The 20,223-nt window shown below is 38.3% G+C and overlaps 1 protein-coding gene across 12 annotated transcripts in view; it reads left to right on the forward strand.

Moving 5' to 3' along the window:
• The window catches only part of UNC79 (unc-79 homolog, NALCN channel complex subunit), a 103,804-nt gene that overhangs the window by 22,812 nt on the left and 60,769 nt on the right, over positions 1-20,223 (forward strand). For 10 of the 12 annotated variants that reach the window (XR_004751285.1, XM_035327812.1, XM_035327814.1 and 7 more), the window contains exons 11-27: positions 776-804; positions 1,837-2,066; positions 2,359-2,530; positions 3,601-3,831; positions 6,070-6,260; positions 7,134-7,257; positions 8,255-8,395; positions 9,810-10,031; positions 10,649-10,876; positions 11,504-11,645; positions 12,047-12,126; positions 12,210-12,358; positions 13,647-13,804; positions 14,168-14,349; positions 15,608-15,809; positions 17,379-17,558; positions 18,629-18,694. Coding sequence is in view for 11 of the 12 variants with exons in the window: in XM_035327812.1 (XP_035183703.1) it covers positions 776-804; positions 1,837-2,066; positions 2,359-2,530; positions 3,601-3,831; positions 6,070-6,260; positions 7,134-7,257; positions 8,255-8,395; positions 9,810-10,031; positions 10,649-10,876; positions 11,504-11,645; positions 12,047-12,126; positions 12,210-12,358; positions 13,647-13,804; positions 14,168-14,349; positions 15,608-15,809; positions 17,379-17,558; positions 18,629-18,694 (2,727 nt within the window). In the remaining variant the exon portion in view is untranslated. The remainder of the gene's footprint in view (positions 1-775; positions 805-1,836; positions 2,067-2,358; positions 2,531-3,600; positions 3,832-6,069; positions 6,261-7,133; positions 7,258-8,254; positions 8,396-9,809; positions 10,032-10,648; positions 10,877-11,503; positions 11,646-12,046; positions 12,127-12,209; positions 12,359-13,646; positions 13,805-14,167; positions 14,350-15,607; positions 15,810-17,378; positions 17,559-18,628; positions 18,695-20,223) is intronic. The other 2 variants (XM_035327819.1, XM_035327823.1) reach the window with 2 other exon arrangements.

The following is a 20,223-nucleotide window of genomic DNA, read 5'->3' on the forward strand; positions in this document are numbered from 1 at the left end:
AAGTGTGTAGAATTATTTGCCAGAGTGCAGACAAAGCTTGTTGACAGACTAAGTAGAATTTCCTGGGCTTAAAGGACAGTCACATATTCTCTAAATTACAGTTTTCAAGGGCAGAACAAAGACACTCCCCTCCCTCTCTGTCCTGCAAACTGAAAAGTTTTAGGCAGTGGAGATTTTTCTTGCTGTCTCCTTACACTTGTAATGTAATCCAGATCATAGAATTTTTCATTTACTTAAGGGAAGTACTCAGTCACTTACATTTACTGAATCAGATGTTGCTGGGGTAAAAGATCACATAGGTACTGACTATAGGTTGAATCTGCAAACATTTCTCTATGGGGTTAGGGGCACAGACATAGTGGCTACACCTATACTGTGAATCTAAACGTACTAATCTTCCTGCCAGCTTTCACAGGCAGTGTAGGCACATATGACCCATGTCTCCCACAGTATGCCAATCACATTAGCAAGCCAACAGAAGTACTGCTACAAGTCTGTCTGTGAGGCAGAAGCATGAGCAAGGTGGATGGGATGCGCAGCACACCACACTTAATTTACCAAGGCTGTTCATTTCAATGTAGAAATAGCTAGTAAGCCCAAGTATACAGTATCCCACCTCATGCAATCCAAAAGATTCAGAGTTTTCAGTTATATCTGGAAGTACAAGTTTAGCCTCAGAGACTTCCTTGCAGCAATTCCATTTTCCCATGGTTGCCATAGTAAAACAGAAGGATCGTCATTCTGTGTTGATGTTTTGTATGCCTTCCCCTTACAGCTGAAATTTCTGCTATATGTCAGAAGAAGGTAAGATTAAGTCATTTGTGTGATGGGGCATGATTTGATGTTGTGTGTAATGTCATTCCATTCCTGTGTGGTGCATTCTTTTTTGTACCATTCCAAATTTTCACAATTTATCCATGAATGCATTTGTTGGTGGATGGGAATGATTTAGCAGCAAGACTTCTTTTTGTTTGAACTACTGATATTTGATTGGAGTTGAAGGTTTTTATTGAAGTTGTAATTAGTAAGGCAATTTAATTGTGCAGTTGAGCTGAGTTGTTATTCTAAGTCTGCTTCTGAGGAAGATATAGCAAAAGATGAATTTTAAATCTAAGTGTTTTATAACTTCTTGTCTTCCTGGAGTCCTGGGTTAATCCTAAATTGGACAAAGCTCCTACTGTAAACAGTAAATCATTTTAAATATATGGACTAAAAATCTTCAGTGCTGTAAAAAGATTGCTGACAAAAAGAATCTGCTTGCAAAATATACCAGCTACGATGATTTAATAACAGTTTAATAACGAGGATTACATTGTATAATATACTGTAGATCTGGTGTGGCAAAGAAAGCTTTTTATGTTGAGCCAGATTACCAGAGGGCAAAAATGAAGGTAGAGCATATTTCAGAGGTTTGGATAGTTACATATGATAAGCCAGATCCTTACATAGAGTAAACTGATATGTCAATGTTGATTATACTCCTAAGGATCTGTCAGTTAGAGACATTTTGAAATATAAGCAGAGGTTAAGAGAACTACTGTAAAATTTAAAGGTTGCTCCAAGCCAGAAAGTAGAGGTTGATGATTTAACTTTTGGTTTGGTTTGCTCCTGAAGAAGAGCAATTGTGACATTTAAGTCCAGGTCCAGCATTTAGGCCTGAGCTCCTCTAGGAAGCTGAATGACAGTTGGTATCAGGAGTTTGTACACATTTGGGCTTGTGTGTAGTGAATTTGGAAAGAGCCAGCACTTGAGCATTTCCTCATTGCAGTCTCTCATCACTGTTGTCAGTTCCAATGCCTGATACTTGTGTCCTGATAAAATCTCTCTATTTTCCAGAACTGTAGTTCCCATGTCAGAAGAGCTGTTGTTACGTGCTTCTCAGCGGGATGCTGTGGCCGCCATGGCAACAGGCCAGTGCGCTATTGCAAAAGATGCCATTCAAATCATCACAGCAGTGAAGTTGGGGCAGCAGCAGAAACCCACCTTTACCAGACCTCACCACCCCCAATCAATACACGGGAGTGTGGGGCAGAGGAGCTTGTGTGTACTGTAGAAGCTGTGATCAGGTAATATTGTTGGTTATACAGCATCAATATGTAAAGCAGGATCAGGTTTTCATGTAAATATTGTCTGCATTGTGCCAGGGTGCTGAACTCCTGCTGTTGTAAGCACAGCACTGATTATCTGGGAGTATTGTCCTCATGGAGGAATTCAGCCTTGAATCCTAGAATTCAGTCTTACTTTATTTTTCTCAGGAAAATGTTGACATCAGATGTCTTAACCTATAATTATCCTTGATCATATACCTGTATTCAGTGCAGGAAGGCTGTATTCACTGACCACAAACTTGTTTTATAGCCTGCTGAAAGAAGCAGAGTTCCACGCTGAGCAGAGAGAGTATGAGCTCAACCGCAGGAGGCAGATGGGCCTCTCCTCTTCCCATCACTCCCTGGACAACACAGACTTTGATAATAAAGATGATGACAAACATGACCAACGCCTCCTAAGCCAGTTTGGAATCTGGTTCTTGGTAAGAAAATCTTGTTCTTCTATTTCGGAAGCCTAAATGTTATGTCTTTTTTTTTTTTTTTTTTTTTTTTTTTTCCTTTCCCATTGTCTGAATTTAGTTGGATACTTTTCTGATTTATAAGAAAAATGGAGTTCTGTGTTAACTCTCAGACTTAGGGATTACAGAACTAGTTTGGATGGAGCTTCTCACTTCCTTTTGACTCCTCTATTGAGTGTATAATAGCTAGTCACCCTCTTCGGCTTTTTATTATCTCTCTGTCTTCTGAATGTCTTTTCTTGAATGTTCTCTGCTGAATGCCATTATTTTAACCCTAAGAGGCAATCCCCTTTCCTTTTTGTTTGGATTCAGTGCAGAACCTGACTTGAAAGTTTCTCTCTCATCCCTAGATGGTAGTAAAAGCTCAAATAGTAGATCATTATGGATTTAGCAATGTGGCTGGTCTGTGAATTCATGTACAAACTTGGTCTCAGATTTGGGACAGTTTTACATTGAAGATACTGTTTTAGAAAAAAGTAATTTAGGAGACAGAGAGAAGACTACTGGTAATCATTCTGTGAGAATTTTTGAGGTCTTAAAGCTCATATTCGTGCCCCAAATGAGGACAAAAATATAACCCTTTTGTAAAGCAAAGATCACTTATACCAAGTAAACATCCTCTTTCAGATTTTTTTGAAACCCTTCATTTGGTTTATCTTTACAATTTCTACATTTTGTATGTGTGTTTGTATCATATACTTTACTGGACATTACTTTTAATTTCAAAAGGTAATTTAATTTTAAAGCTTAAACCAGAATGTTTCAGTTTGTTGCAGCATTCTGTATTTAAATTTTCAGTGTTGAAACTGAGAAACAAAGAAATTAAATGCTTAATTTTTTCTTCTCATTGCTATTTTCTGGTTATGGAAATGTTTTTTCAATTATCCTGTGCCAAGCTCTACTTCAAACTGATCAGCTCAATTACTGTCTATGTAATCCATGCATCCATGTATCTCAGAGAATATTTAAAATATAGTAGACAAACATTTCTAGATTTACAGGTGGGAAACTTGATTTGTGTTTCTGTCTTGCAGGTGAGCCTTTGCACTCCCAGTGAGAATACACCCACAGAGAGTTTAGCAAGGCTGGTTAGCATGGTATTCCAGTGGTTTCACTCTACAGCTTACATGATGGATGATGAAGTTGGTAGCCTGGTTGAAAAACTGAAACCCCAGTTTGTTACTAAGTGGTTGAAGACAGTTTGTGATGTTCGCTTTGATGTCATGGTTATGTGCCTCCTTCCTAAACCAATGGAATTTGCCAGGGTGAGGGTAATTTATCTGAAGGTTCATTTATTTGCCATAGATATTAACGTAAAATAGATAAAGACTATTTCTCCCCCAGCCCTCTCAAGGCAAAAGAATTACTATTGGTAAAGGAGCAGTGGAGTTCAGGAATTTTTCCTCTTATAGCTTCTCTGGTTTTATTGTGCCAGAGGTGGGGGATTATTTACAGTAATATGAAGACAGTGTGGAAGAATATTTTGGGGATTGAAAGATACTGTGCTTTTTCAATAGCTACACATTTCCATTATGCTGCCAAAGCATTTCTCTTGAGAAACAGGTTTCACTTGCCAGGTTCCAAGTATGAGCCTGTCCTTTACTAGCCTGCTTTACTAATATATTTCTCTGTTCTTTGCATACTTCATCTCTGCAGCTGTGAAGTAAGATTCATGAAATCACATGGTTGTAACTGAAGGGAATTTTGAGCATACTGACTTCCTGTAGCTTAGGATACCTAATTACAGTTAAGAGACTAGTCTGCCATGGTATGCCTTATTGCTGATGGAGGGAAGAAGACTTATCTGGAAGGTCATTCAGGGTGCCTAAGTGAGACCCATGCTGGAATCCCTCCTAGAAAAAGTCTTTCTTACTCTCTCCTTTAATTGTGAAACTGAACTTGCCACTTAACTTGGATACTGAAGGCATGCATCAAAGTTAGACACATTGATATTCCGCTGTAGAAAACTAGATACCAGGATGAAAATAGGAACTGTGTGAGATTTGTAAATGCACTGGCAGCACATTTATTGCTGCCAGCTATAGACGTGCTTTTGTAGAATTCAGAGACAACTTTCATTTCATTACTTTCTTATGTTAAATGTCCAATCACAGAATCCTTTAGGTTGGAAAAGACCTCCAAGATAATCAAGTCCAACCGTTAATCGAGTATTGCCAAGTCTACCACTAAATCCTGTCCCTAAGCACCCCATCTCCATGTCTTTTGAATACCTCGTAGGATGGTGGCTCAAACACTTCCCTGGGCAGCGTGTTCCAATGCTTCACAGCCCTTTCGGTGAAGAAAAGTTTTCTATTATCCAACCTGAACCTTCCCTGGTGCAACTTGAGGCTGCTCCTCCTAAGACTTGTACTCTAGACCCTTCACCAGCTTCATTGCCCTTCTTTGGACACATTTTGGACATTTGTTTTATTTCGTAGAATTCAGAGGCTAGTATAGGAAGCGCCATAAAGACTTGGTGTGATACATAATATTGTCAGGGATGAAGCGTGCATCCAGGGATTTTTCATGACCGTGTAAATGGTATTTGCTGTGCAAGTGCAGACCAGCATATGTGCAAGTCTTACTCTGAACCATCTCTCTGAAGATAGACCTTGTCTGTGTGGGAGGACTGGAGGACAGCTGAGGGAATTTGAGAGGTGTATGGATGCACTGGGTGTTAGAAGTGAAGAAATGAGATCTTGGTTTTGGGACTAAGGAGAGAAAGTGCTGAACCTCATGCTGTAGTGTGTTGTGGACCTTTTTCTTGTCTTGTATCCAGCTCTTTTAAAAGTTTTATTACCCCCCACTGCAGTGTTGAAGACTAGACTGACAACTTGCCAGATTTGCAAAGGTTCACCAGAACATGAAGACAAACAGCCATGAAATTATCTGTGATGAATGGAGAAAAAATGGTTTGTTGGCTGAGATTACCAGTAGTTGCTGCCAAAACAGCAGGCATCTCTAGAGCCATTAGTAAGGAACAGCAGATGTGAGCTGAGGTCAGTTAGAATTAGTCTCTGTAGACTAGTTATTTATGTACTTAGAAGTATATTTTTTGGCTTCCTTCACTCAGGACCTTCCCTCAAAGAAATAATAACAAACAGAAAAACCCCACAAACAGAAAAACCCCACAAAAGAACCAAACTTTCAAAAGAAAGATTCATCACTCTAGTGGCCCAGAGCTAATACTTGAAGGTGTAAGTTTGACCAAACAAATCTGTCCTTCACTGAGAATTGTAAACAATCAGGGGTTATTTTGTGTCATGGCCTCAAGTAAGCATACTTCATCTAAACCTTGGACAGTGCTTCTTAGATTGTGGGTCAAACTATAGAGGAAAAAAATCAGTTTAATCCCCATGGCTGTATTCTAAATTCAGGCTGGCAGGTGCTGATAATCATCCCTCATGATTTCTTGGCTGCAATATGCTGAGCAAATTGGTTCTGGACCAGTTATAGGGATTAGAAATATTGCTCATCAGTATCATTCCTGGAAATGCCCACAGGTTGGTGGATACTGGGACAAATCGTGTAGTGCTGTGACCCAATTAAAAGAAGGGCTGAACCGAATCCTTTGCCTGATTCCGTACAATGTAATAAACCAGCCGGTGTGGGAATGTATTATGCCAGAGTGGCTGGAAGCTATAAGGACAGAAGTGCCTGATAATCAACTGAAAGAATTCCGGGAAGTGTTAAGGTATGTAGGTATTTGTAGAAACCATTTTATCATTATATATGTTGATTTTTGAGGGTATTAGTGCAATAAAATGTTGACAAAGAATAAAAATGCCATTCAGCCTGCTCTCCTGTGTGCAATAGACTAGCAAGTGAATGCGGCTGAATTTTTCATGAATTATATTTAGACTAGAGCAGTTCAGCTTTGGGAAATTTTCCTTTTATTGCTGCTGATATCCTTCTTTGCTCTGAACAAGGCACACTTTCAGTGGCTTCCTGTAGCATGGTGAAGGAAGGAAGCATCTTTCTCCTTCTGGCCTGCTGTTGAGGAGAAATACTGGGGATTAGTAGAGCTGGTGCTGAAAGAGAGTTGATTTGTATTGATTTAACTACTATCTTCCCTCACTGAACAAAGAAAAAGCCAGGATAGGGGTGGTGACTGCTGGAGTCATAATTTCATGTTTGGTGTATACCTTTCACAATCCAGTTTCACATTACTTTTTACTGTGTAAAAGGCTCCGAAACCGCCTGTAATTTTACATTTGTAGGGACTGATGGAAACATGTTTAGCATGAATAAGGAGTAGTGATGGAGTGGTAAGATGAAAATTTTCCTGTACATTGGATTTTGAAATCAAATGAAACTGGGCATGAGATGAGATGTGGTACAAATACTTAAGGTGCATCAATAAATTCAGGGTGATAATGTGCAATCGGGACAGGTGGTATCATCGACCTAGCGCAACTCCCCTGAAGAATGAGGATGCAAATAAAACACCAGAAGCGTCATCAGTGCTGGTTATGAGATTGCATTTGTATTAATTTTTCTGTTTTCATATCTTATACAGCATATGTTGTGGTAGTTCAGTGATGCTATGATTTTGTCTCCTTTTCAGCAAAATGTTTGACATTGAACTTTGCCCTCTCCCTTTCTCTATGGAGGAGATGTTTGGCTTCATTAGTTGTCGATTCACAGGGTATCCATCCTCTGTGCAAGAGCAAGCATTGCTTTGGCTGCATGTAAGTGTACTCTCTTGACAAGTCATGCTGATGAAGCTTCTGATTTTGAGAGAAAAAAAGAAGCCACTTACCAGGGATTATGGAACCTTTCTGCCCCTTGTGTAAGGTGGTCGGTAGACAGGTCCTGGGAAGCTTTATGTTGCTAGCCTATCACAACAATATACAGGAAGCCTGGGAATTCTTTTCCCTTTGGTTGTATCTTTAGGGCCATTCAGTTATCTCTGACTTTCTGCCAGCAGAACTCTTCAGTCTCCTCAGAATTTGGTCTGTAAATTCCAAAATTAATTCCAAACTCTAGAAGCAGCTGTAGTCATTCCCACATATGAAGAACTGGATCAGACTAGCTCTGTACCCTCCAAGCTTTCTGCTTCTCTGGCAGTCTTGTACTATATTTGCCCATTTGTCCATATTCACTGGCTCACATACTCAATGTTTCTATTGAAATACTAGAGGAAAAATCATGTCAGCTTTGGGACAGTCAGTTCAAGAGGGTATAAAATTTAACACAGCACCTCCGATTAATATCGGTAATCTTCATTATTCATTCTTATTACCACAGTGATTTGCAGATAACCAATCTTGTCAGTATATTGACATCTGTAGGTTACCATTCTGGCTGGATTCTTAGAATAAATACAAGAATTCTATTTGAGGTAATAATGAAGATAGTTATTCATCCAAGTATTTGTAGTATTTTTGCTTCACAGAAACTTTTTTGTGGAAGAGGTTCACATACCTATGTGAATGCTTAAAACTGTTCTCAATGTGCACCAAGCATCATACCAACAAATATTTTGAAAATGCACTTTTTTTGCCAGTTCTCTTTTTCCCTGATTTGAAGAGAAACCCAAGCTCTCAGCTCACGTGACCAAATCCCAAAATTAAACGCATGAAACTTGCTGAACTCAGTATGATCTGATAACTATGCTTATAAAGTAGCTGATATTTTTTGCCAATCTCAAAACTCATACTTTTTTTGCTTATTGTCTTTCCTCAGGTGTTATCTGAACTTGACATTGTTGTTCCTCTTCAGTTACTAATCAGCATGTTTTCTGATGGAGTTAATTCTGTAAAAGAGTTAGCAAATCAAAGAAAATCCAGAGCCAGTGAACTGGCGGGAAATCTGGCAGCTCGGAGGGTAACAGTTATTTATCCTGCTTATTCTTTTGCTTTGAACAATTTTCCTAATAGAATGCATGTGAAGAATTAAAAAGTCATTTTTCAGTATGGCAACATGTGATTGGAAGCACAATATAAATTTTGAGAGTGAAAGAAAATTGGCATGACTTCTTCAGTTAATACCTCTTTGTCACCTGGTCAGTGTCAAGATAATGCAAGTATGGGAGTTAACTGCACATTTTTTCCTCTGTGAACTCAGTTGGGAAATGTGTGGTGTGTTTGTCAGGGTATCTTTTCCATCTATTTCACTCTCGTCATTTTGTTTTAATGGCTGTTAACAACAGGTTTTTTTTTTTTTTTTTTTTTTTTTTTTTTTTTTTTTTTTTTTACGGACAACTGGTCCCAGAGTGATTTTTTTTTTTTATTCAGGTACAAATCTGGTGGGTCTAGGAATGTTCTGGGAGGATGACAGACCAGAGTTTATTTCTGTTACCCTGCATTCTTTCTCCTTCCAAGAGATGCAAAAATTGATGTCAAGGAAACTTGTCTGGAAGAAAATGTTTGCAAACATGTAGGCATTACCCATACTTGGGCTGATGTGATTAAATTCCCAGTAGTCTCATACAGAATGCTTCAGGGGCAAAAGAAGCAGTGTTCAAAGGTCAGATCTTTAGATTTAAGGACCTACAGGTTCTAGGCAATTGATGATTCTTTTCTTGTAGTCATTCTAAGTGCTGATGTAGCTCAGTAGAGAGTAGAACTAGCCTGTAACCACTTCTAAACTAAGCAGAAAAAAATGGACAATGTTACTGTCTGGTATTCCAGACCATAGCTGGCCTAAAAATAGACCTTGTGTTACTTAAATGTTTATCTCCTTGGAACAATTGGAGGTTCTGAGGGTGTTGTAGGTGGCCTGTGGTGGTTGAATGTAAATCTATGCCGAAGTGCATGTCTTGCTATTGTTATATCTAGTTCATTTCCAGCTACCTGTATCCTTGGTATAGCCTTAGTTATAATGCTGTGAGTACTGTGAGGTACCCACCTTTATTAGCTTCCTGCTATTGAAGTTGGTATGTCTGGCACTTGGGCAAGATCGTTGTACCTTGATGACCACTTTACTGCCTGCACCAATTTTCTGTTTTGGTTATGATGATAAAATTCCTTCTTAGTGGAAATAATGTAATGAATGACAGCCATTTAACCTAAGAGAATACATACATCTGTGCAGAATATGATTATTGTACTTCTACCATATTTTATCACTTAATGTCATTAAGGGACATACATCGTTTCAAAAAAAAAAAAAAAGGAAAGAAAAAAAAGCTACCAAAGGAAATAACAAGGTTGTCAAAGTTCTTGACATTTATTGTATAGGATGAGATTGCTTAAATGCCTAATATTCATTTGGACATGTTTATATTATATGTCTTTAGGTAAGCGTTGCTTCTGACCCTGGGCGCAGAGTTCAGCACAACATGCTGAGTCCTTTCCCAAGTCCCTTCCAGAGCCCATTTAGGAGTCCAATACGTAGTCCTTTTCACAGTCCCTTCAAGAACTTTGGACACCCCAGTGGAAAGACAATTGACTTTGACTGTGAGGATGATGAAATGAATCTTAATTGCTTCATTCTGATGTTTGATCTCATCTTGAAGCAGGTACTTGCAAAAGAAAAACATCCATGCTGAGGGACAGTGAAGTTCTGTAGTCACTTTTGTCTCTCCTTTAATCCCGTATTGAGTCCTTTTATGCTGAGGGACTGGCATGAAGTACAAGGCATTGAAACCTTTCTGCAGCTTTCATGTGGCTTTATCCATACAAGAGTTACGTGTTCATGGTCAGTGAAGAGAAGGTAGATACCTCCACATCATGTTAGGTGCCTCCTGTCAATGAAATTAACTTCTCCTTGGATATATAGTTATTTCTACAGACTAGAAGCAGAGGCTTGTTGATGGGCTTAGATTAGATGCATAATTTTGGGGTAGGTAAAGTTATACATTGTGAATCTAAGCCCAAGTGTTTTGGATAACTGTCTCCAGGTAAAGTTAATGGATCCTGTGCTTGAAATTGTTTAATTACCTTCAAAATCTTACTCCAGCTGTTAAAGCTTTGTCCTGAACACCAGTGGCAATTTAAAATTGTGAGTCACAGTTTATCTCAGTTCTTCTCCCAGTAATGCAATACACTGGCAGAAATGTAGGCATAGGCAGAACTGTGCTCTGTTTCTTTTTTTAAAAATAAATAATAAGTCCTTATTCTTTTCGCTCTCTTTCAGATGGAACTCCAGGATGATGGTGTCACTTTGGGCTTAGAGAACAGCATTTCAAAAGATATAATATCCATCATAAACAATGTGTTCCAGGCACCTTGGGGTGGTTCTCACAGCTGTCAGAAAGATGAAAAAGCAGTTGAATGTGGTCTGTGTCAGTCCAGCATTCTGTGTTACCAGCTGGGTTTTGAGCTGCTGGAACAGCTTGCTCCAAAAGAAGAAATTAGACTTGTGGTAAGTACAGCACGAAAAGACCTCTGTTACTGGCATGCTGAAACTCCTCTGCTTCATTGTGCTCATTGCATTGTGGTGGCATGGAAGAGTTGGAAAGTTAAAGCAAAAATGCCATTGAATTTAAAATCTCCTAAGTTTGAATTGATTCAAAGAACACAGGGAAGATGGCAATATTCATCCAGTATGAACTCTTCTCCCTTTCACCATGGTCTGATTTGGAAGTACACTCCTATGATACCATCTTAAAAAAAAAAAAAAAGTGAAATGTTAGTACTTTTCATCTTCCTTTAAAAGTTCAGAGTGGGTATTTTCACGTGATTAATGACTTTGAGAGAATCAGATGTCAAGCGGACAACTTAAAAAATAAGCTCCAATATGCATACACAATAGCTGTTAAGTGCTATCGCTTCAATCCATGTTTGAAACACAGTCTTATTGTCAATATCCATTTGCTGATGCAGAAATTTAGATATGCAGGTGATTTGAATGCATGAGTCTATATGGAAACTGGACAATGTCTGTGTCATTTGGGCTCAGCGTATCCACACTAAATATTAAATGACAGGATATGGCTTATTGTATACAGAAAACATGAAGAAATGAATTTAATTTACTATGTTCTTAAAGGAGCCCACAGATAACCTTGAGGATAGTCTTCTGTATACTAGACCTGAGTTTATTATAGGAACTGAAGGAGAAGAAGATGACAAATCAGCACCAAAACATGGAGAAAACCCAGGAAATCACACAGAGACCACAGAAAATGCTGGTAGGTTCAGGGTGAGAAGACTGAGTCTTTAAGTAAGGCTTTAAATGAAACATTTCACTTGTATAAAATACAAGTTTTTGAAGCAGTTTTTCAGGTCCAACAATGCATAGTCACTTTTTTTCTCATGTATTTAATTCAATGTATCAACAGGAAGGCTGTATTGTGTTGGCTGCAAGTGTGACTCACCCTCAAAAAGTGTTAGAAGAAATCTTGGCTTTGTGGACATATAAAGTAGCAAAACATTAGATGCCAAATTCTGTGCAGTTTTAACTCAACTGACATCAACGTTACTGTAGCAAGAATTAATTTACCTCTGATTAATTTCACATTCTTTAGTTTCACTTTGAATCAACAAATTAGGGGAATTTGTCACCAATTTCTGTAACTTACTTTTTTAACAGCAATAAAGAATGACACAGAAAGAAAATTTTGTTATCAGCAACTTCCAGTTACCTTGAAGCTCATATACACTATACTGCAGGTAAAATTAATGATGTTTGTTTAGTTTGAATTTTCAGTTAAGTGGTTTCACTGTGTTGAGAGTAGTACATCTTGCTTACATAGGAAATGTCAAGATTTGAAGAACCAGACATTCTTTTTAACATGCTGAACTGTCTGAAGATTCTTTGTCTTCATGGGGAATGCCTGTATATAGCAAGAAAGGACCATCCACAATTTCTTGCTTATATTCAAGATCACATGCTGATTGCAAGGTAGGTTTTTATCACACGTTTTGTTTTCATACTTTGTTGATTCCGCAACTGTACATTCATTTGTGACATTAAAGAATTTGTAGGTTTAGTAGGGAAAATTAACAGAAAGTCATACAGAAGTGTGGAAAGGTTAAGTAGCTGTATAAGGGCACATTGGATAGACTTAATTGTGAAGCTGCAAATGGAGCCAAGGTACCCTGTGTTGTCCAGTTCTCTGTTACCTGAACACCTCTAATCCTAAAAGAGGTGAACGTACAGTTGACCAAAATGGGGAGGTTTTGGGGATCTAATGAAACATTGATAAGCATTTCATATTGCCCTGAATCTGTCTGGAAATAAGTTCTGGTATTGTTCAGTTCATTATATTCTGTCTACTTGAGGTGTTGTACTTCAAGAGAGATAAGATTCAAACTCTACTACTTGCCTGAGATCTTCTTCAGGCTGTAGCCGCACTTTAAAAGAGTAGTGAAACAGCTCAAAAAGAAGAGAACAAAGTGCTGCACAGGAACTATATATGAGAACCCCCAGCCTACTGTTGAAGTGAGGGCATGTGGTCTAAGTATTAAAACTCCCATACTGTTGGCCTGAAGTGACCTAAAATGGAATGTTCAATTCACTTAATCCCAGAGTTATTTCTCTTTTAGGTTATCCCACATAGACTTTCTTTTAATAATAAATAAATTTTTAAAAAGTACAAGGAGAATTTTGTCAAAAAATAGAAATTTTGCAGAAGGCATTCTCGTTGGAAAAAAAAAAAAGTCTTTAGAACCACAGAATTACAGAATAAGAGCTTCAGGAAGCAGTCTGAACTTGTAAGACGCTGAAGTTAGAGTCAGCTTTTGGCAGCTTATTCTACAACACCCAAACTTTTGCTAAGAAACAAATAAATAGTGAGTACTGGATATCATAGTGACTTGTGAATGTACGTGACTCATGATGTCAAGGCAGTTGACATGGCTCATGCGCCATGTTAAAAGTGCTGATTTATAGCACAGATGTTTCGTGGTGGTTGTGTCTTGAATTAGGCAAGATACTGTTAAATCTAAAGTGTTTCAGTGTTAGGAGTATTTGAACCTGGATTTTCAAGAAAAATTGTTGCATTTGAAGATTTCCAAGTGGCTCTATTCACCTAAGAGCAACTTTGCAGTATTCACATAAAGGCTCAGGATGGCTTATAGAGATTTTCACGAAAAGTGCATTCCCTCTAACAATACAGTGTGGGCATGTAGAAGAAAGTATGTCAAGTGAGTGCTTTTATAAGCATACTTGCTGTGTTTGGTCTTTCCAGCTTATGGGGAGTTGTGAAGTCTGAATTCTCTCAGCTTTCTTCCCTGGCAGTCCCACTTCTTCTTCATGCACTTTCGCTTCCCCATGGAGCTGACATTTTCTGGACAATCATAAACAGCAATTTCAACAGCAAAGATTGGAAGATGAGGTTTGAAGCAGGTAGGCCTGAGAAACATATGCTATTTACTCCCTGATGCTTCACTGAAGAGCTAGAGCTTTCTCTGTTGTAACTGATGAGACTTGTAATGGACTATTACATCTTTTTGCTGGTTTGGGGAGTTTGGGAGGTAGTTGGGTGCAAAACCATGGCACAGAAACGTGGTAGAATAAAGGAAAATATAAGGCTTTCTGGATAATCAGAGCAAGACCAAAATCACAATAACACCTCCCAGCTGTTCTTTGTTCTTACTTGCTAAGATGTGCTTATTTCTAGGAGAGATGCAATTACTAAGACATGAAGGACATAAAAAAGCCATTGTCTAAATTAATATTCATATTTTGTTTCTCTGGGGGCTGCTACAGTGGAGAAAGTGGCTGTGATGTGCAGATTTTTGGATATCCACTCCGTGACAAAAAACCACCTACTGAAGTACTCTTTGGCTCATGCATTCTGCTGTTTCCTGACTGCTGTGGAAGATGTCAACCCAGCAGTAGCTACAAGAGCTGGACTATTGCTTGACACCATAAAACGGCCAGCTTTACAGGTAGGCTCACTATACAGGGGAAAAATGCATTGAAACAGGAATTTGAGTTTTGACCCAATGTTCAAAATGGTTCACGTGGACAACGGCACAGTCACTGCTGATACCTCTTTAGACAAGCCTTATAGATCTTGGTATTTGACATATACACAAAATAGACATGGGAAAGATACTGCCTGAGCCCCAGCCTTGATGACTACAAAGGATTACTATGACATTTGAGCTGTTATCATAGAAAGCTGTAATTGTTTTTATTATTTTAAAATGTACTGACATTTTTCATTTTAAAACTAAAAGGTTTTACAATTCTCATTACATCCCGTTGAGCTGATAGTGAGAAAATACATTTAAGCAAAACCAAACATGGCCTTAATATTTGCAAGACTTACTTAGACATATAATTTTAAGCATGTGAGAGGCCTTGCCAATGAAAATTATCATGACTAAAACGAAGTGCATATAAAAATGGATCAAAGCCTACATAAACAAGATTTTGAGGGAAAAAAATAAAAAATCTCATAGTATAAAATTCAATTCTAGTTCTCTAGAGGACATAATTAAAATGTATTTAAAAAAGTTTAGTGCTGCTGCCTGTGAAATGCTGTTAATACTTGCTAATTTTATTCCATATAGAATATTTTCAAAATAATTTCCAGAGAACTTGAATTCTTTTGAACTAAGAAAAATAAATGCATAGTTCACTGAAGAGCACAGACTGGTCCCAGTATCCTGCAGTTACATATTTAATGTCTGGATTTGCTTTTCAAACATAAGTCTTTACAGTATGCCCAAAATTCTAGTGCAGATAAAATACAGAAGCATTTTATGACTCAAATTCCTTCTGATACATTTCACTATATAATCCTTTCTCTATTTGGGCCTGGCAATTCATTATTTTTCTAATCAAGGGCTTGATAGAGTTGCATAAAGGCAAGCCTTTTCTCACACAGGAATACATGAAAAGAATACTTTGATATTGCAAATCAAATGTGTAGTAGAACAGAACTTTTGCCCATACTTTCGTATTCCTCAAAACCTTGGAAACTTGCCATTATAAACATCATATTTGTTTATCTTCTTACTTACCTTTTCCTTTGATATCAGTAGCATTAGTCCTGAATTAAAGGAGAGGGAAAAGAAGCTAAATCTTTATCCTTTAAAAATTGTGGGGAGAAGTTAGAACTTTGACCCTCTTTTGCTTAAAAAAAATGTTTATAGTCTTCACGTCTCAGTACTGTGTTGTTGTTGTTTTTCTCTATAGGGTCTTTGCCTCTGCCTCGATTTCCAGTTTGACACAGTTGTCAAGGACAGGCCCACAATTCTTAGTAAGCTTTTGCTACTTCATTTTCTAAAAGCGGATATTCCAGCTTTGAGCTGGGAGTTCTTTGTGAATCGCTTTGAGACCTTGTCTCTGGAAGCACAGCTTCATCTGGACTGCAACAAAGAATTCCCTTTCCCAACAAGTAAGCAGAGTCCAAATCAATCTGATCACCTTTTATCAGCTTCTGGAATTTCAGCTGCGTTCAAGGGTCAGAGAGATGTAGGCCTCACTTGTATAAATAGTCTGAAACTAAGTAATCTTGCAGGCCAGAAGAGAGTAACTCAAAGTGAGCACTTTTTGAATGCCTGAATGCAGATTAGATTATATTCCATTGCACCTTTGGGCATCATAGTTTACTCTCAGTAGGATTTGGTTGCCAACCTTGGTTGAAACATGGTATGGTTCTGTAGTCACTCAGCTGCAACCTGCATTAACCCACTTGTTCTGTAGATGCTTTTATGCTATCAGCATTGCTATTCTCAAAGGTCACGTCTGACGCTGTTCTGTAATGATACATACAAGCATAGCCCTAGGAGCTGCATGGTCCTTGAAACACAGAGAAATGCATGGGGCACAGCACAAGAGGTGCACATTCTTAGAGCCAGTGCTCAGTTAGCTATTCCTGTAGTAACTAAAGCAAAAGTTTGTCCTGTTCATACTGGGTTTCTTGATGAGGTACCATGTCTCCCTCCATTCACTGCTGGGGGAGGGGGGCTAAAATTAATTTGTGCATGATTGTTTAATATGCTGAGTAATGGAAAACTTCCTTACTCAAGTGATGGACCATGAGGCAGACCTATTTCTGTATGATTTGCTTGGAGGAGGTGGAAAACAGCTGTTTGGACGGCATATGCTCCTCAGCAGCCTAATGCCTTCTCCTATGCTTTCACGGAGACATAAAAAGCCCAGGTACTCCTGCTGCATCCACATAAGAAGTGGAGCTGCAAACATTTTTTCTTCTTCATATGAGTACCTTGGCACAAAGCAGGGATCTACTGCTGTGGCTTGAGAAGGGAGTCTCAGCAGTGGTTTCTAGTTCCTCTAGTTGCAGATGTAAGGTCAAAGGATACTTTTCAAGATTATTTTGAACCTTTCTCTTTGCCTTTTCAAAGGCATAAGTTGTGCAGGGGATGGGGTCACTGACTTTAGTCACTCAGATACTAAAACTCAGTTTGAATGCACTCTAGACATAAGTATAGAGAAGTGTTAGTAACTCTATTAAGACATGCAGTGATACTGCTGGTAACACAACTGTAAACACATCATCACCCTCATAGCATTTTGGAGGCACTGATCCAGGATGATAGGTGTAGGCAGGACATGAGGTCAGTCTGAGGTAAAACTGGAGGCCACTTTGGATTTGAGTACACTAAATGTGGTGCATACTCATGCAATTTCTGGCATTATAAATAGAGGGCACCTCAAATTCCCATAGCCTGAAATTTAGTTTGGTTCAGGAGTCTGTTTTTGTCCAATCTCATAGAAGGAAGGGACATCATTATTTTTTCAATACAGTTAATCTCTTTGGGGTTTTATGGATTTCAGAATGAGAAGATGCAAATGAGTTCCTTGCAGATGGACCCCTTGAACCCATATGAAGCTTTCTTGACTTGAGTGGGACCTGGGGCCCAGTTGCATTTGGCACTTGGCAGCATTAGGGCCTCGCCATGCTGTGGAATGAATCCTAACTTGGTCAATTGCATTTGCAAAGCTATCACTGCTGTCCGGACAAATGTCGCCAACCTCAGTGATGCAGCAATGTGGAAGATCAAGAGGGCTCGTTTCGCACGTAACCGTCAGAAGAGTGTGCGTTCCCTGAGGGACAGTGTGAAGGGACCAGTGGAGTCAAAGAGAGCGCTCTCCCTCCCAGAAACCTTAACCACCAAAATTCGTTGAGTATCTATTTATATTTTTGTGACAAGCCTTATCTTCTCCCTTAGGTTTGTATCCTACTGCTAGGTACATAATGGAATTGTCAATATTTATCTAAACAGGATAGCAAAACTAGGTTTTTGACTGATTTGGGCAGTATTCAGATAATAAGTTAGTGTGTTTGACAAGGAACCTAGACAAAACATTACATTTGTCCTATATTTGTTTAAAATACTGGGACAAAATGCTCCAAAACTAGCGTGTGGATAAATCTTTATTTGTGGCTAATACACAGTAATTTTGTCTAAAATAGACATAATGTTTATAGAAAAATTCCTTCGTTACATTGATGAATAACTGCAGTTAACAAATTAGTATGCAGCACGTGCTTAGACATCTTAAAAACAACTGCTAAGTTCTCAAATGTTCTGTTGGGAGTCTTCACAATTCCTTTGTCAAGAAAATAAGGAAACAGTGTCCATGCAACACATTCTTCCTGCCAGCTTGCATAGGAGGGCCTACGTGCTCGAAAATCATAGGCCTGTATGAAACGATGTACAGATATTATTCCAAGTAAAACTAAAGATAACACACACTCTCATTTAGAGAATTTCAGAAGCATGGAGTTGTCTTATATTCTAATTGGACCTCTTGCACTGCTCCTACCCGTATACGGGAACTGATAAAATGTTCAAACCTGGGCACTAGTGAGCTGTTAGGTTAAAAGGTTTATTTATTTTCTCCAAACCAGGCAACACCACATTTTGGAACTCTTTCATAATCCTTCTTGACCCATTTCTGATCCTGCACAGGTGCTCCTGTGGGATGACTCTTCCACCAGCAAAACCGAATGATGGAGAAAACTAGAGTTACACAACAGGGTGCACAAAATCTATATAGCACAGAAGTGACACATTTCAAATGGTTACACTCACTGCCTGACAACAGTACATGAGTAAATGAGCATAAATATGCTAGCACTGAATGTATGCTGAAGCTTAAGACGTGAGTGCTGCTTATTTGAACAGAGCTGTTCTTGTTTATTTTTTGGTGTTTTTTTTTTTTTTTTTTTTTTTTTTTTTTTTTAAGCTGTGAGCTTGACCAGACACGAGCAGTCTGCTCCAGCACTTGGCGGAACACCAGAGCAAACACCAGGTGGGTGTGAAGAGGAGGGGAGTGTTTTGATGGGAAAGGAAAATAAAGACACTAGTGCTTGCTTTCTTGCTGCTTCATGAGATAAACTTATGCAAGATGAAAGCTGTTTTCAAGATGTACACCCTTTTGGAAACAAGCACAGCATGGTTCCAAAATGTGTAAATTGCAGTTTCGTTCTAGATTTGTACTGAAAGTAGTCCCCAGTTTTATGTACTACTTCATGGCTGGAGGGAGGTTGTTCAGAGGCAGTCAGCTATTGCTGCCAGTGCCTCACCCTCAAATCACTGTCCCTCTCTACCTGCCTAGTGTTTATGATTTCTTTCTGAAATCTCAATGTTGTTTTTTGAAGGTTTGACTTAAGTTTCTTAGCACTTTGCAATGACAGTACTGAGCATATCTCATTCTTCTAAGGACCTAACCAACTCCTAAACGTACTCTACATCTCTGCTGGAAAAACATTTATTTTATGCATACCACTTAAGTGAACTAGTCCTCATGCTCATCTGTTTTTTTCTAGATCTAAAACTAATCCTTGCACAATCCAGATGCAAGATCAGTATTTAAGCTAATAAGTTAATCTTACTTGTACGGTCAGTCCTATAAACTTCAGCTTAAATAGTTCTTGCAAAAATAAGGGCTATTTGCAATACTTGACTTAAATGAAAACAAATAGATCATTTTGCATTTCTGTTTCTGAAAATACATCTGAATACATTTTAGCACCAATTTTAATTGTTAATAGTAACAGTGTTTACAGAACAAACTAAAATTAATGATGTAATAAAAACTTAATTTTAAAATGCTCTCCCTTTGATGCTGTCAAAATAGTATTATCTGTTCTTACTTGACTACACTAGCCAATTTTTTAAATTTCACATATAATGCAACTATAATACAATTATATATAATTTTATTTATGGAGGCATTTAATTTAAATTACTCTTTTAAAATAGAACAAGTTGGAATAGTATTCCTCACTGTGCTCTAGCCATGCGCATATTCAGAATGATTTAATAAAAGAATCTGATACACTGAAGTGTGAAATAGCTGCTGCTTTTCATGATTTCAGTTGCTATTGTAGGAACTGCTTAGCACTAATGATCTTTAATAATAGAAAAGGCCTTACACCTAGGGTGAGATGGAAGAGGGTAACTCCAAAAGCAGGTCTGAAAAATAACTGGAAATACTGCATTTAAAAAATACTGGAATTTGAAAATGAAAATTCATGTCCAGTTAGCGACTGTTATGTGCAGTGAGTCTGTCCTGCTTGGGCAGAGAGAGGTAGAACGTCAACTTCATTGTGCTTTGTAAGTAGCTTCTAGTCTTTCATCTGACAACAATGCAAAGTATCACTTTGATTATTTCCATTCAGTGTTTATAAATGAAGTCTCAAGATTCTTCTCTGGGAACAAGCCACCTAAGTTTTCACATACTACATAGTGTCTCAAACATAAACCATTATAATGCCTACGTTTTGGCTCAAGTTATCTGAGAGAAGTATGGACTCAATGTTAAAATGGGAAATCTTT

This window comes from Oxyura jamaicensis, chromosome 5, assembly GCF_011077185.1.
Source record: "Oxyura jamaicensis isolate SHBP4307 breed ruddy duck chromosome 5, BPBGC_Ojam_1.0, whole genome shotgun sequence".
NCBI lineage: Eukaryota > Metazoa > Chordata > Aves > Anseriformes > Anatidae > Oxyura > Oxyura jamaicensis.